The sequence below is a fragment of the Rutilus rutilus genome, assembly GCF_951802725.1.
Source record: "Rutilus rutilus genome assembly, chromosome: 14".
Classification (NCBI taxonomy): domain Eukaryota; kingdom Metazoa; phylum Chordata; class Actinopteri; order Cypriniformes; family Leuciscidae; genus Rutilus; species Rutilus rutilus.
Window position 1 is genome coordinate 14,370,128 of NC_140219.1, and position 17,173 is coordinate 14,387,300.

At 39.9% G+C, this 17,173-nt stretch overlaps 1 protein-coding gene across 18 annotated transcripts in view; it reads right to left on the reverse strand.

Moving 5' to 3' along the window:
* The window catches only part of diaph2 (diaphanous-related formin 2), a 476,898-nt gene that overhangs the window by 193,597 nt on the left and 266,128 nt on the right, over positions 1-17,173 (reverse strand). For all 18 annotated transcript variants that reach the window (XM_084430722.1, XM_084430721.1, XM_084430715.1 and 15 more), the window contains 2 exons: positions 7,016-7,114; positions 2,670-2,764 (listed from right to left, as the gene is read on the reverse strand). In XM_084430722.1, the coding sequence (XP_084286848.1) occupies positions 2,670-2,764; positions 7,016-7,114 (194 nt within the window). The remainder of the gene's footprint in view (positions 1-2,669; positions 2,765-7,015; positions 7,115-17,173) is intronic.

Genomic DNA, 17,173 nt, shown 5'->3' on the forward strand with positions numbered 1-17,173 from the left:
GCCGCGAGTCTGACAGGAGGATGGCTGGACCAATCGCGTGCCGGTCAGTCGAAATGGGGCTTCCCATTGACAAATGATCAGCGTTTGTGTACATTTCTAAGCTTTTTGATTGGTTCTATACAACGTGTAACACCATATTTGGAGAGCAGAGACGTTTCAGGGGATAACCGGGAAATGCTCAGAGGTGACGAGAGGAGTTGAGAAAAGCAATATTCATTTCCAGCGAATTTAGTAAAACTTTGTAAACTTTAATAGTCATTTGAATACCTTTACTCAATTATCTGGACTACGAAACTTTAGGAGATTATTTTTGAATGTCTGTTCTTTGAAATTTAGCACAAAAAAATAAATAAAATAAAAAATATTATTTCATTGTTTTTCCACATAAACGGCCCATATCTTAAATTGGAACGTTGCGACTTCCGACTCATTTCGCCAGATCGGGTCACATATATAGAACATCACTCGCTCATCCGTGATATGCTAATTTCTTCTAACAGCCAGTCTGAATCGTGAGTGTGACCACTGGGAAATTTACACTCATCTGGCCATCGTTCCTATTTTGAGACATGACATTCCTTGATGCAGTGTGAATGATGTCAAGGTAGACCAGCAACCAACCATGAACTTACCCTAGGAGAAAGAAAAATGAAAAATAACAATACTCAGAACTCTCTCTATCCATATTGCTTGAGTGGTTCAGAGGCCAACTGTCTGTGGCTTCAAGCCTACCAACAAACCTCTGCCAACATCCCGTCGGCACGACTGAGGCATTACTGTCATTCCAGAGAGCCACTAAAAAACCTACCATTACTGTGTAAGGACATAAAACTGGACCTGTGCATTACCTCCCCCTCAAGGATGAGGATATCATGCCATGGCTATTTAAGTTCCAGGGATGAGGATGGGGTGAGGATGGGGTGATGAAGGTGATAAATGTGAGGGGGTGGGTTTGGGCGAGTGAGAGAGAGAGAGAGAGAGAGAGAGAGAGAGAGAGAGAGAGAGAGAGAGAGAGAGGCATAGCTTGAAAGAATGATGAAACTGAGAATAGAGAAAAGGGAAGGAGGTGTGCAAACCTGACAGATGAATCTCCTCTATAAAGCGCAGCTGAATGTGAGAAAAGGTCATCAGTTTAGCTCTTCTGCTTCTGTAAAGAGCGACAGGGCTGTCACCTCAGTTCAGGCTTCTACACACCCTGCCCAAACCACCTGGCAATTAAAGGTCATCTCTGCTCCCAGTAACAGCCAAGAAGGGCCAATGTGGACCAGGACATCTAAATATTCCTTATCTCCTCCACCTTTCTCCAGCTTTCAAAGAAGAGCAAGGAGAAAAAAATACAGACCGAAAAAAAACCAAAAAAAAAACTCATCTACTGTATATAGAACAAAAACACCAACAGACCGTACAGATGAATTCTGGCACTTGGACACTGAGAAGCAAACAGCTAAAATAAAAGTCGCAATTCCCCCTAGTGGTCTCTGAGATAAACGGAAGGCTGTCAAATGTGAAACTGAGTTGACTCATTCAAATCCAACTAATTCACAGTGGTGAAAAAGCCACAATAGGCTTTGAGGGTTAGAGGTAAAGGGTGGTCTAATGTAAATGAGATCAACTCTTTCATAGACAGCTGAGGTATCTTTAGTTCAGGAAACACATGCCATTTGCAATTACCACGTTTAAGATGAACAAAAACCACTGAGACAGTCAGGGCGTGAAGAGCTTCCTGAAGGATCATCAATCTTGCCTGTAAGACAAAGGACAGTGGGAGGGAGGGTGGAGCGGCAGGAGTTTTGCCAAGTCCTGTCCCAAAGCAGCTATTATGAAAGAGTGAAAGTGGAGCTTCTATTGGCCTGGTGAACGAGAGCAGACAGAGTATTGTACACGAAGCACTGCCTGGCATCAAATACATCTCTTTAATGAAGCCTTTCAAATGCACACAGTCATCTGTAGGCATGACAAATCTCTGAGCAAAGACAAACGTAGGACATTTTTACAAATGCTATTCAGAAATGTCCCATGAATGTCTGGCTTTCACAAAATAGATTTATCTGCGTAGCGATTTGGAATGTTTCTGTGTGTCAAAAGTTTTCACACACACACACACACACACACACACACACACACACACACACACACACACACACACACACACACACACACACAACACAGACTCTCTCTCTCTGGAATATCAAAGATATTGGTCATTAATAAGAACTAAATATTTTGCATACATGTATGGATGGATGACTTTTATGACTCCAAACTAAGATAATATAACATTGCAAAATGTATTTTTATTTTTTAATCCGTTGTATATTATAAATCCCACCTTTAAAAAGAAAACATCAATAAATAGCAATAATAAAAGACTTTCTTTTACATAAAGAAATTTTAATTTATTAAACAATGTTATATTGTGTGTGTGTGTGTGTGTGTGTGTGTGTGTGTGTGTGTGTGTGTGTGTGTGTGTGTGTGTGTGTGTGTGTGTGTGTGTGTGTGTGTGTGTGTAACTAAGTGTGAACTATCGCTATTTATGTTTAAATTTTGTTTATGCAGGACCTGGACTGGATTTTGGCCAGAATGTTTTTACATTTCACACATTGCCCTGTGAGCGGATAAAGGTTTCAAAGGCTGCATTATATGAAAGTGCCTATGCACACACAACTCACCTGGATTAATGCTTCACTTAGCCTCTCCTCATCCACCTGCAGCACGATATCCCGGATCTCTTCATAAGGCAGCCGGAATGATCCCAGGAAAATTGCTGTTCGGAGAGAAAAAAAAAAAAAAGAAAGAAGAAAAAAAGATGAGAGTCATTTTCTGGCCCTCTAGTTTAGAGTGTAAGAGTTCAACAGGTGCCCCCCTTTAGAAATGACCATGGGACAATGTCAACTTCTCAGGTGGATGGTAACACACTGATGGAGTGTTTGTTCCACTTTGGGGCAATTGGTGGTGAAAGAGAAACATTTTCTTATCACCTTATCACCGTATTATGGGCCTTATCACATGATAACAACCCAACATCTTAAACTATCACCTAGGATGAAATGCAGAGAACCAGAGGTGCAATTTACATAACAGTTGAATTTGATAACCTCCACCACTCCTGAGGAAAGAATAGTCTGTAATTACAACATATAGCTCATAGTGAGCAGTTTAAAGCGCATCAGTGGGGGACCGAACATAATTGTACATTTATGTCTGAAGTAGTTACTGCATTGGGGTTAAAATTACCTGAACATTCACATAGATTAAAACAGTCAAGAGTTTTCCAGTGGTGTCTGGAAACAATGTTGAGCAGAACCTGATTTTGTTCTGGCAAATGATTATAGCACAGAAACATTCAAGGGGTCACTCTTGTTTTGTACCACCTACCTCTGAGCTATTTTAGCAAATTTGATGGGAATGCAGGGCTGAGTGGATATACTGAAGATTATATGTGAGTGTCTGTTCTCTGAAATATGTATTTGTTTGGTCAGATTCCTCCATTGCTCTCTGAATTGCACCAGCCAATGAATGCAAGGGCCCTTCTCATCCAGCTCTCTGGTGTGCAGGTGAAACAGGTCCAACTTCTGATGATCAGTGATTTAATAAACTACCATTCCCACCAGCTGATTGACTGGGTCTCTGTGAAACTATGCTCTATTTTCTGCAATTCATTAGTTGGCCATCTGCGTGTGACAATATGCCGGTTTCTTCAGAGAAAAGAGAGTTCTATTTTTTTCTTATTTTATAAAAAAAAAAAAAACATTATTTGGGAGATGAAGGTAGAGCAAACACAGTGGCATTTCAAAGCAGGGGGCTCATCTGGACACAATGGCCTAGGAAGAAATTATTATTGTAGGTTCGACATGCCAACAAGGTTTTAAAACCAGCCTTACAATGCAATACAGCCTGGCTATAGGGATATGTTAATGAACAAACCATCAGTAGCATGATGAGCCAATCATCAAGAGTATCACATGCCAATAAACAAACACATGGTTAGTCACTGAATGTGGTGGGTTTAACAACCTCCAGTCAGAACTTATCACATTTCTGCAAAAAAAAATTAATTGGATGACAAATGCTTTCGCTTCATCTGTTGATTCATTAGCATAATTTACATATTCACATTATCCTGACTTTTTCCTCTAACAAGTTTGTCCATGACAGATGCATCCCATAATTCATTTCCGTTCATATCCACTACTCATCAGCCTGGGGATTTAGTCACATTTTTCAATAAAGAAAACACTGCAAGTCCACCAAATTGCAAGCATTAAAGCAAAATGCTTTAATGCAAAAATTCCACCCCATATATAAAACGCTTTCTATACTAAACCGCCTCCACACACTGGCATAATTTATAGCAACTCACACTTTGTTTTAAATGCAGCCCGCTATATTTGTAAAAAGGAATGTTGACCGAGGGCCTATGTGACTCCTCTGGAGCTAGACCAGGGATAGGAATGCTGGGATTGTTAAACATGCTTATGGACCACAGAGCTTTGCTGGGTATCTCTGTGTTAATAGATGACCATGACTTCATGTAGTGGTTGCCTGCTTTGCTCAGTTCCTCCTGCACTCATGAGATTCACAACCTCTTCATCTCATCTGGAATATTGTTTCAGCTGAGCACGGAACCACACCCGGGCCCCGGGTCCAAAGTAGCATATACTATACAGCTTCTCTTTACACTCACAATGATGTGTGGGATCATGAGTGTGTCTGTGTAAGATTGTTCATAGGTCCCCAGGACCAATGAACTCAGCAAGTTTTCTTAACCAGAGAATTTCATGGCCAAACAAAGAAAGTGTGGGTTTTGTCCAGTCAGCCCACAAGACTGTACTCTCAGCACGAGGGGGAGACAGAAATGGATACCTGGGGGTATGAGTAACTCTCAATGTCCCACATGTACTTTGGGTCATTTCCACAACCCTGGAACAACCCTGTCTTGTTTGTGAAGCCCCTATCCTAAATAAAAATAAAAATAACAGAACATTTAATGCCCCACAGAAATGTACTTTGGCCTTTCAAACGATGCTTTTACACTCTTTCTTTCTGTTTTCCTGTCCCACCTCCCTTTTCCTTTCTCTGTGAAAGATGACAGATTTGTGGCTGAAGTGAATGTGTAACAGCACTCCCACTCGTGTGCTGGCATTAGTTACTCTAAAGCCTGAAGTGGTGTGTGTGTGTGTGAGTGTGTGTGTGTGTGTGTGTTGTGCATCAAAGGCTGGGTAAATAACTAGCGGAAATGAGACAGAGCACAAGAGAATGAGAATGTGAAAATAAGAGAAAGTGAGTGAATGAGGGGAAGAGAGAAATGTCACTGGAATCTTTGCTGTTAGGGCTATCTTTATATGCTCCAGTTCTAATAGAAGAAGAAAAAAGAAAAGAAAAAGAAAAAAACAAGCACACACACACACACACACACACAAAACCTGACCCTGATGTCCTTCAGACACACTAACTGAGCATGTTATATGAATAATGAAAATGGTATGTCTTTTGTACTTTTAGTGTTGACTGACACAAGCATCTCTATTATTATTGCCCATAGCTAAGCAATGAGAGTATATAAGACAATTTCAATGTCTACCAGACTGTAGATAGACAAACAGACAGACAGACAGACAGATGGGCAATCACACATAACACCCTAGAATCATTACAGAAAGCTTTGCAACAGTAAGCGCTGAAAATGTAAATATATGTAAAAAAATGCCATATATCTATCATCTCTGTTAAACGAACATTCGGATAATGTGGCTTAATATATATTCTTCAGGAGCAGAACTGTAGCCAGACTCAGAGCTTCATTTTGTTCTTTTCACACATTCAAATTGCATTGATGTATTCAATTGGAATCCAAGTACTCTTCCGGGTAGGATGAAAACAAGCATGGGTAGGACACATACTCAGGTGGCTGGTTATTTTAGCATTTGCTATGAATATTTCATTAAGTGTGATATTGTATATCTAAGGTGTTCTCCTCTCCCAGACAAAGAAGCCAAAGAAGAATAAAATTGCATTCTCATACTGCTTTCATCAATCAGAGTCTAAAGGCACTCTAGAGAACACAATGAATTTCACACACACACACACACACACACACACACACACACACACACACACACACACACACACACACACACACTCTCACACACTGAAGATTGTTGAAGATTCAAGAGGGGGGAAAGAGGGTGGCAGTTTAAGAGAGACAGAGAGTTGCTAAATGGCACAAGGTAGGCTGATCAATATGGGCCACAAAGCAACCTGTGACATAAACAGGTGGTTCCTGTTGTCGAGTATAGGGTCAAACTAGTTTCAGTGCTATGGGGTATAGACAAACAAGACAGAGGGGTATAGACAAACAAATATGACAGTAAACATGGCCTAATGTGACTGATTTTATTTTATTTGGGATAAATAAATAAATGAATTAATTGACTGATCACTGGTGATTTACGTGTGGGGAAAGAACAAACAAAAAAACTAAACAAATCAGACTTTGATCCCTTAATCGCATAAAGGTTTTAGGGGACTATTTGGCTTTACGTGTGGATAGGATGAGGCAGACACAAACAAAATGCTTTGTCCTTATTATTTCTGTTATCCTCCTATGTGTTTACAGTACAACTGATATCAGAGGAATCGGGTTGAATCCATTATCAAAAAACAGCATCCTCAAAAACCTGTTGCAGTAAGAGCAAATACTGCTGAATGCTGCTTGACAATACAAGAGGATAAGAGGAATTTTAAAGTTGACATGATATGTAGGAGCAAGAAAACAAACAAACAGAAAAGAAAAGAACAGAGGAAAAGTGTCAGTCAAAGCCTAAAAACATTGTGGCTATAGATTCAGCAGCCTTAACTGCTTTTATACCTAGGATGATAATTATTATAATAATAATAAATAATAAAAAAAGACCATTATTTAAAGACAAATGTAACTTCTTTGGAAGGAAGAACAAAAAAACAGATCTGGGTAGGTGTTAGGGGACACAGATGATATGGAATGCTGATAACTTACAGAGATTCTGAGCTGTCTTGGCATCCAGAATTCGCAGCTCTTTTGCTTTTTTCTTGAATTGTGTCATCCTGTCATCTGTTTCTTCCACGTCCTTTTTCACTGAAAGCAAAGAGACACAACCAGAGGGAACTATTAATTATCAAAACCAGTAAATGCATCTGCTCAATTTTTCAGGAAAAAAAGAAAATGAGTAGATGTTCAGATGTTCAGTTTACCAAATTTCATAAACAGAATGACTGCATATTGTTATAGGTATTATGGGTGGTTCATAGTTGCTTGCTTAAAGGTTCAAGATAAGTAAATAAATAAATAAATAATATTTATGTGATTAGAGATGGATATTCAAGCCATTTCATGCTACTTTTTATGTTTGTTGTGTTACACAAAGAAAGTCATACGAGTTTGGAATGACATGTGGGTGAGTAAAAGATAACAGAATTCACAGATTAAATACTTATAAGTCTTAAGTAAGAGGAAAAGCGGTAGTAGTGGCCACCTTAGCAAGTGCCACTAATAAAAAGTAACAAGACCTAAACAAACATTGCTTCAGATTAAATGGATTATTTTATATTAGATACGGTCTTGTCATACGGCTAACCAAAATGAAAAGCATGACTCCTGTGCTTTGGACCACACTTTATATGAGCTCCTGTTATAGCAATAAAAATTACATATGCTCCTCTCTATAGGGTAATTATACATATGGCACCCCGATAACAGATCCTGGATGGAGAGCATAAAGACACAGACACTCTAGATCATGGCAGATGTGTCACAATTAAACCGAGATACTGATGCATGCCAGACTTCCCTTTTATAGCATGACATAAAAAAAAATCTGAAATGGAAAGGAATAGAGAGAGACAGGTGAGATAGAAAAAACAGAGAGAGAGAGAGAGAGAGAGAGAGAGAGAGACGTCTAGAGTCGATGTGCTTAAAGAGACCATCAGCGCGTGACTGAGGCACCACTCGGTATATTGAAGGGAGATTTTGTGGGCCTGCTATTGACAAACACAGGGCCTGCTCTGTCAACGGCTCAGAGCCATGGAGATAATTGTGTAATATCTGTAATCCTAAGGAGCAGAAGGAACGGCAACTTTGAACAGCCCCAAACCAACGTTGATTCTTTATGTGTGTATCTGGTATTCCAGGGACTGGATTCCTTAGAGCTCTGCTTGAAGAGAACCTATCCCTGAGTGACATAACATGTCAGCAAATTCCTCGGCCAAACCATTATTACAGTCTACTACCAACTAACTAGAGAGAGAGAGAGAGAGAGAGAGAGAGAGAGAGAGAGAGAGAGAGAGAGAGAGAGAGAGAGAGAGAGAGAGAGAGAGAGAGAGAGAGAGAGAGAGAGAGAGAGATTCTGGGAAAAACTCAGGTGAAAACAAAGACAGAAGAAGTCTAGGTTTGGCAGATTGCTTGTGGGAGTAGGAGCGCACCTCAGCGCTAATCATCACAACTCCGCTATTTATTTAAGCCCAAGATGGAAGTCTCCCAGGAAATCGCATACAAACAAGCCTCTCCCAAGAAATCTGCATACTGTATGTGAAGAAGCTATCAAAGCAAGAGCATCTCCGAAGCAGGTGGATTTCCTGCTGGCTACAGGCCCTGTGCTGTGTCAATAGCACTGTGGTACTGATGTCGGTTTTGGATTAAAAGTGATGGTGACTCTACAGAGCATGTTAACAAAGTTTGATCTTCTGAGCTTGTTTCTTTATTTGTTTATTGTTGGTGCTAAAAGCTCAGGTGTGCTTAGACGGAATGGATAGTAATTAATTTGTACGAGCATCATATCGCCTTAACAGGTGACAGGACAGTTCCAAAAAGTTATTAATTGTATATATGCTCACAACAATACAGATGTATGGTCTACTTGAGAAGAAGGATGTTTTAACGTGACTTTTAATACAACCTTTCTCAGCTTTCTTGCTGGTAGGGTGTCTCAAATATGTCTCACAATGATGACAGCATGGGTCCACAACAGGGATTAGTTAGGATGGATGGATGGATGGATGGATGGATGGATGGATGGATGGATGGATGGATGGATGGATGGATGGATGGATGGATGGATGGATGGATGGATGGATGGATGGATGGATGGATGGATGGATGGATGGATGGATGGATGGATGGATGGATGGATGGATGGATGGATGGATGGATGGATGGATGGATGGATGGATGGATGGATGGATGGATGGATGGATGGATGGTCTATAATGGTATGGGGTCAAACGATCTGAAGGCTTCAAAGAGTGGCAGGTAGCTTTCAACTCAAGAGAGTCAGCAGTGCATTCTGTGTGTGTTTCACTAAAACAGCTTAAATCTGAGAAACCTGAAGACCAGAGAAAAAAATATATCAGAAAACAGGGCTCCCGAAGGATCTTAATTTTTAGGGGAAGGGCTGCAGGTGAGGGAACAGCCTTCAGCCATATTGTAGAGCTTAAGATACCCCCACCACCCCCTCAGGCGCATTGTCACACCCTTCCACCAGATGGCTCTTCCACCTGGGTAGCCCACGCTCTCAGCAGGATGTTCTCAACACATCCTCAGGCTCTTCAGCTGTTAAAGATCCGAAGCCTGGCAGGCCTGCGCCTTCTCAGTCCAATGCTGGCTTAATGAGAAACAGACACAGCTCAGCCCATCGCTACTTCTGCTTAAGGTGGAAAAGGCGGGCAGTTTGGGACGGTTTGTTTTGTATCTATAGTAGGCCAACTGATTCAATTACACTCCTTCCTATATATTTCTGACAGAGTTTTATCTGCTGGCTTGTACTATTCTGCAGTTTTACAGGAAGTGAGAACTTGATGAACCAGACGAGCAGAATGCATCACTGTTTCTAACAGAAATATTTAGTGCACAATGAGCTACAGTTCTACCCTCTATCCATCACTGATGATGGGAACACAATTTCACCACCCCTCCAAGAGACTAAAACTGCTCCTTCACTTGTTGAGCTTCTTTTTTTTTTCTTTTTTTTTCAAACGCAATCACCACCACAGATGAATATAAAAAAAACAAAGATCTTAGCTGCTTTCCTAAAACACCATAATGAAGTGCTGGAGTGCTTTTTGTGTGTGTGTGTGTGTGTGTGTGTGTGTGTGTGTGTGTGTGTGTGTGTGTGTGTGTGTGTGTGTGTGTGTGTTAAATACAGTAAAAAAAATTAAAAATAAAAATAAGGTCGTCTTGCAGCATTACAAAAATAAAATAAAGATGATCCAATGATCCAAAACATGTTGCGTACATGTAGGACATAAATAACATGAATTAATACAGGAAAATGTAATCAATAATTGAATAATGGGCCAGCCATTGATGAAGAAGCCAGTGTTTTTGTTTTGTTTTTATAAAATATATAATTTTATAAAAATGTATTTCACAGGGGTTATAAACTGACTGTGAAGGACTGATTATGTTCAGGAAGTTTCAACGCAATTCAAACAGCAGTGATGCCTCAGTAATGTGATCCATTAGAAGGAAAACACAAAGTCGAGAGGTATTCAGGGGGAAGGTGGTTTCAAAATGTTAGTAAAACATTAGTAGTACATGATTACTCCTGCTGATGTAATCACATACATGTGTGTTGGGTCCACAGACATTGTTATATGTAGGGATGAGAGAATAGCTCTTGGAGGCAAAGAGGGGTGAAATGCAATAGCAATAATTTAACTTACAATAAGAAAAGCAATAAAAAAAAAAAGGCAACAGAAAAAACACACTCAAGTTCACACAAGCCCTTTCTGTGATTTTTGGACAGAGGGCAGCCCATGGGAGCTCTTCATTTCCAAAGTTCTTCACATTTGGGCGTAGAGAATGTTTACTGGACTCGAATCATTCTGCTGGGAGCCGTCCATGTGATATCTCCCCCCAGGCAGCCAAAGCCTTGAGCATTAGCAAGCTAAACACTACCACATGTTCGCTTCCGGACCGAAATGATTCACACAAGAGCAGTCATGGAGACATAAAGCTAGAGATGTTGAACGGAGGACTGAAAACACTGATGACAGGTCCTCTTAAAATGTGTTCAATGTCCCTGCAACGAATCAGATGATGCAGACAATGTGGAGTCTGACTGTCTGGGCTGGGAAGTGCATTGTCAGAATGCACAATCTGACTGGAATAATATGACTCATCTACCTCCGCAAAACTGACTGTCCAAACTTGAACAATGCCAATCAATATGAGACGATTCCTTTCAGGAATTAAGTCAAGCCTGAGTGAAAAAATACTTCAACAATTAGAGTAGAGTATGGTAAAAAAGGAAAGTTCACACAATAATGAACATTTTGTCATCATTTACTCACGCCCACGCTGTTCTAAAACCAGGAGTTAAGATGTTTTAAACAATTTTTGCCAATGCAATGGATCTCAGTGGGGTCAAAAAGTAAAATTGGACTTTTATTGTTTGGACAAAAACAGATTTTTTTTTTTTTTTTTATAATGCTCACATAAGAAAATCAGTCATACGAGTCTTCGAGTGTAAAAGAAAGATTTTGATTTTGTAATTTCTTCACATCCTCAGCCAGATCTACAAGACATCCCAAACACACAATAGAGGTTTGAAAATACTATTCTAATGGAGAATTACAGCTGTGACTATTTCTGCCAGTGACTAAGGCTAAAGAGAGGTCTCTTTCTCAACCCTGCAACCAATTTATTGCCTGGATACAAGCCCGCCATGCCGTTCCCACAGTCTAGCCTCTTGAATGCATGCTCACACTCTCAAAAAAAGAAATCCTTCAGGGACTAACCTGAAATGGTTTCTTTTTCTTTCATCCAAGTGAACCTGCATTGATCGGATAAGGGCGATCAATAAGGAAAATACGCACACAAATTGAATCTGAGCGCAGCATAACGAAGATTCTGGCATTAAGTGTTTAACGTATGCTTTAAATTAGGGGTGGAGATTTTGTGGCAGAACAGCTGAGTGCATTTTGATGATGCAGTTTGAAAAATGTGCATCTGAAGCTATTCGTTTTTATTAGTGAAGCGATTTGAGCTGTTCTAACTCAAGTATATGTGATATTGTTGATGTCAAACAGGTCTGTGGGCAATAAATACAAAGGAAGCTGTCTGAATGAGTATAATTCAATCTCTCTCTGACGGCTTTCTGATGTCAGGTTATTAGGAGGTATCTTTCCTATAATGACTTACCCCTTTCCTCAGTCTTGACCTTCACAGTGCTGGGGAGCTCAGGAAAAGCTGTCTCGCCTCAAGGTGAATAGCACAGAAAAAAAAAAAAAAAGGGGGCTGCACTCTCTCATCCATGCAATTATCATCATCTTTAACGATAACAAGGGAAAAGGGTGAGGTTAACGCTGATGATAATTGTGATGGGGAGGCAGGTAAAGCTTGATTCCCTCTGAGGGCGATGTGATATGCCTGAGAGACTTTCAAAGCAAGACCAGGTGCAGGGGTCACTAATACACTCCCGATTCTCACCCTGGGTTCTCTTGGTAGCCTATGGAGACTAAGTGGAGAAGAGGCTAGAAAGGTCACAGCCTGACCCAAATAACAACTCGCTCTCTAACAGTTTCATTATGAGTGAGAGACACACTGAGACTGAGAAACTAACAGCTGGACTTGGATGAAAGCTCAGGAGGATAGTCAAGCCCTGTTCCTCCTCCTCATGTCAGAAAACTTTTGTTTAGTAACATCTGTGGTTGTGGGAAACACAAAGTGCATCAATCTGTGAGCAAACATACTCACGCCATGAAGCATCTGATGGATTTAGGCCAAATGACAAAGCAATGCTATAACCTCCACTTAATTATAGCAAGTGATTTTTGTGGCATTCTAAGAGGGTCTTGCTCAAGCATGGCTTCTTTTTTTGGGGGGGGGGGGGTTTGGAGCTCACTTAGCACGCACATCCATACGCTAATCTAGCAGAGCAGCACTAACAGCTCTCTCCTGTAGAGGTCGACCGATTCATCGGTCGGCCGATTGATCGGCCGATTTTTTGCATTTTTAACATAATCGGCATCGGCCAATATCCAAGTGTATCAAGCCGATTATTAGGCAGGCGCATCTGTGGGCAGCCTAGTGTTGTTGTTGTTGTGGAACACGCGTTCGACGCATGCTGCGCCTAGAGTCATTCTCCAGCAGAGTGAGCAGACCTCATCCAGTGCTTAAGGAAGGAGCTAAGTTCCTTGGAGAAAACTCCTTTATATTTAATTAAAAACTTTTGATATGTTACTGCCAACTTAGAGAAAAAACATGAATAGGCGACATGACGTTCGGCTACTTTGAAATTGATAGCGTAGTTGAGGTTGCATTAGCACAGCAGAAGGGTTGCGATCATGTCACAATAAGTAACTTAAGCAAGAATTTACAGACAGCGAATCTGAGATTTTTATTTGTTCTGTTTGTGTGTCTTATATTTGAGAGGGTTGTCACTCAATGCAGAGAAGTAAGTAATAAAAAAAGAGACCAACTATATGCTAGTGAAGGACTGGCTTTGCTTTGCTAGGGTTGGGTAGCTACAGACAGACCCAGTGCTAATACGGCACTGGTGCCTTAACGACCGTTATTTACCGGACCGAATATCAACGCGCATTTCTGTGCTTCATATCAGTGCTACTGTTATGCCTGTGCTTCTCTTGGATGCTCTGAAAACGGACGTTAGAATAACAGAAACATCGCTTCGCTGCACTTGACACTAGTCAGCAGTTAACTTTAGTATTCCGTTAGCTAGTAGCTGGATTAAACACGGTTAAAATGCTGGCCAAACAGTAGTGTAATGTGTGACTGTATTTCACTGTAGACTAGGGGTGGAACGGTACATGTATTCGTATTGAACCGAAACGGTACAGGCGTCACGGTTCGGTGTATACATTTCCACGGAGAATACACGCTATAAAAATAAATAAAACTCGCGTGCAAAGTAATGCGGAACTACTGTTAGATACGCGGGTTCTTTAGGGACACCTAATCTGTAGCTCCGCTTTAGCTCCGGCTGCGATGTAAAGATTGCAATGCGTTGTGTGTGTGTGTGTGTGTGTGTGTGTGTGTGTGAGAGAGAGAGAGAGGTGCGGGCGCGATCGAGATCGAAAAGTCGCGTGTGTTTAAAGTCGCAAAGTGTTTACTTATATTTGTGTGCAAACGCGCGCGCGCGTGTGTGTGTGTGTGTGTGTGTGTGTGAGGCGCGGGCGCGATCGAACAGTGGAAACATAAAAACATACTCCGTCATTTTGTTTATCAGGACATCATTCAAACTGCAAAGTGTTTAAGTTACTGTTAATTCAAATGTTAAGGAAAACAAATATATTAATCTGAAATGTAGCAAATTAATTTTCAATTCATTCAGGTACAATTACCAAACATATCTCAAGTTCTTTTTGTCTTTTGTACAAGTGCAGATTGGTAAAGTGTTCAATAAATGTTTTTGTTGAGAAATCTTGTCTATCTTAAGTAATTATTTGTGTTACATTTTATCTTTCAAATAGAGGTTAAAAACAAGCACATAATCGGCCAAATATCGGCCAAAATAAATCGGCAGCATTTATCGGCCATCGGCCGACCCGGATTTCAAAAGATCGGCATCGGCATCGGCCTGAAAAAAAAACATATCGGTCGACCTCTACTCTCCTGTAGCATGGAGCAGCAGCGTGCAAAGCTGATAATAGGTTATCTCTCGTATTAAATTTGCACGATCACATTTGTGTGAAATGAAAACAGGCTTCTATGAAAGACGATGGATCGTACTGACATTACACCTTATCGCAAGGTCATTTGTGAGAATGCATATCACCTGGATTTAACAAAGAGGAAGTGCTGAAATAATGAGGGAGGGGAATACATCATGTCTTAGAGATGATCTAGGTGGTGTGAATATGAATGGGTTGTGGTTCTAAGCAGCAATATTAGTACCAAGACCCAAAAATGTCTTTAATTTCTGGCAAGGCAGCTCAAAAGCGCAAAGAGTGTGGGAAGAGTCACTGTTAACTGGCCGCTAAGGGCTTTACAGCCATATCCTTTGGATTCAGGCCCTCGTCCAATGAGCTACGAGAAGAGATGGCTGGTTTAATGGTTAGTTTGACCAATTACATTTAACTGACTTTCATTCTGTATTAAAAGCACATCCCGAGGCATATGGCCAACAAATTGTTTATTTCAAGTGTCTAGTAAAGTCTATTACCTAACACAACAACAGTCCATTTTGTTGTAGTGTTTTTTTTTTTTTTTTTTTTTTGCATAAACTTCATTAAAATGAAGCTCAGTTTGTTAGCATTAGTATAATCATATCACAGATATCATGAACTAACAAACTATTTTTACAGCATTTATTAATTTAGATTAATGTTATTACATACACTATTGCTCACTGGAAATTAATGTAGGCCTATATTTATAATACATTGACTACCAGTAATTTATACAAATATATTGTTTACATTTTAAATTAAATATGCAAAAGAGAACAGCAACCTAAATTAATAAATGCTGTAAAGTATTGTTCTTTGAAGCTTCATACAGGATTTACAGACAACATAAAATGGCATAGAACCTCACTGTAAACAGAAAAAAATCTTTAAATGCCTTACATGTCCTGAATGTTGTTCGCAATTAAGGGTTAGGGCTAAGTCTGTTATACAATAAAAAAATAAAAAAATTTAACAGTAACATTGTGAAATATTATTGCAATTTAAAATAACTGTTTTATAACTTAATATATTTTATTTATTATATAAAAGTTATTCCTGTGATGGCAAATCTTAATTTGCAGCAGTCAGTACTCCAGTCTTCAGTGTCACATGCTCCATCAGAAATTATTATAATATGCTGATTTGGTGCTCAGGAAATATGTGGATTATATCATTACACTGGCAAAAATATGGTTACATTTAAAGATGCCGTACCAAGTATGACAACGCTACGTTCAGTGCTTTTGAAATTACGGTGTTTTTTTTTCACTTCCTGAAAAGCAACCGTTTTGGACATACGTGAGTTTCATCGGGCAGCGACGTTATAATTGTCAATGTTGAAAACAGTTGTATTGCTAAATATTGTGAAAACAGTGATACATTGTTTTGTTTTTTCAGGATTCTTTGATTAATAGAAAGTAAAAAATATTTCAAATAGAAATCCTTTATAACATTATAATGCATTCTTGATTATTAATTTTAATTTATTTAAAAAAAAAACAATTACTATGGACCCCAAACTTTTTAATTGTAATTTGAACAGTGACATATTACATAAATTGTAACATTACATAACATGTTTACTGTGCCTGGCCCCCTCTGTGTCAAGCTGAGCTTTAGTTAGTAATACAGAACCTCATGAACAGGACCACTGCTGGACACATGGTCTCTGATGACTCCCTGTGGTCAGGGACTGGGTGTTGAGGCTGTGTGGTTGTGTTTGTCTTCTCTGAAGGAGATCTGTGGCCTTAAGATAAACCACTATGCTGTGTTGGTAGTTGTAAGTCTAGCTGGTAAGGCTTTCAAAGAATAGTTTGATCATTTGAAGTGTGGGAGGGGGGCGAAGAGTCATTGCATTAAAGGGGTCATATAATGGTACATGCACTTTTACAAGTTGATTGTACTGAAATGTGTGTTGGCAGTGCCTGTACACAACCATCATAAAATGATAAAAATCCATCCAGTGTTATTTTTTAAATCTTCTTATGTTTTCCCCTCTCTCAAATCAAGCCGTTCGACCGTGTGACGTCACGCGGTCGGACGCCCCTCCCACGATTGTTGATTGACATCAGCGTTTCAACACAGACCCGCCCTCACTCGTGAGCGAGCTGTCAATCATAGTCCGTGCGTCATTCTTGATACGCTGGAGCACTGTTTATGAGCAGAATGGCGTCTAAGCGATTGTGGTGTTCTGTTCTTGGGTGTAATAAGGAACACAGCAGTCATTTTGATGTTCCTAAATCCGAACTGCTGAAGACGCAGTGGCTGAGCTTTGTTTTCAAAGGGAATATTCCTCACGATCAACGTCAATGCTCTCATGTTTGCGCGAATCATTTCACCAGACTGCTTTATAAACGAGAACATTGAAAAAGGTATTAGCTCCTGTCTGAGTATGTGTTGTTTATGTGCCTAATGACTGTCATAGTCTCACAGACTGCTTATTTTTTAAACAGATCAGTAAAATTGTAGTGCTTTAGCCCTGACAGTTGTACCTAACACTGCATGGATA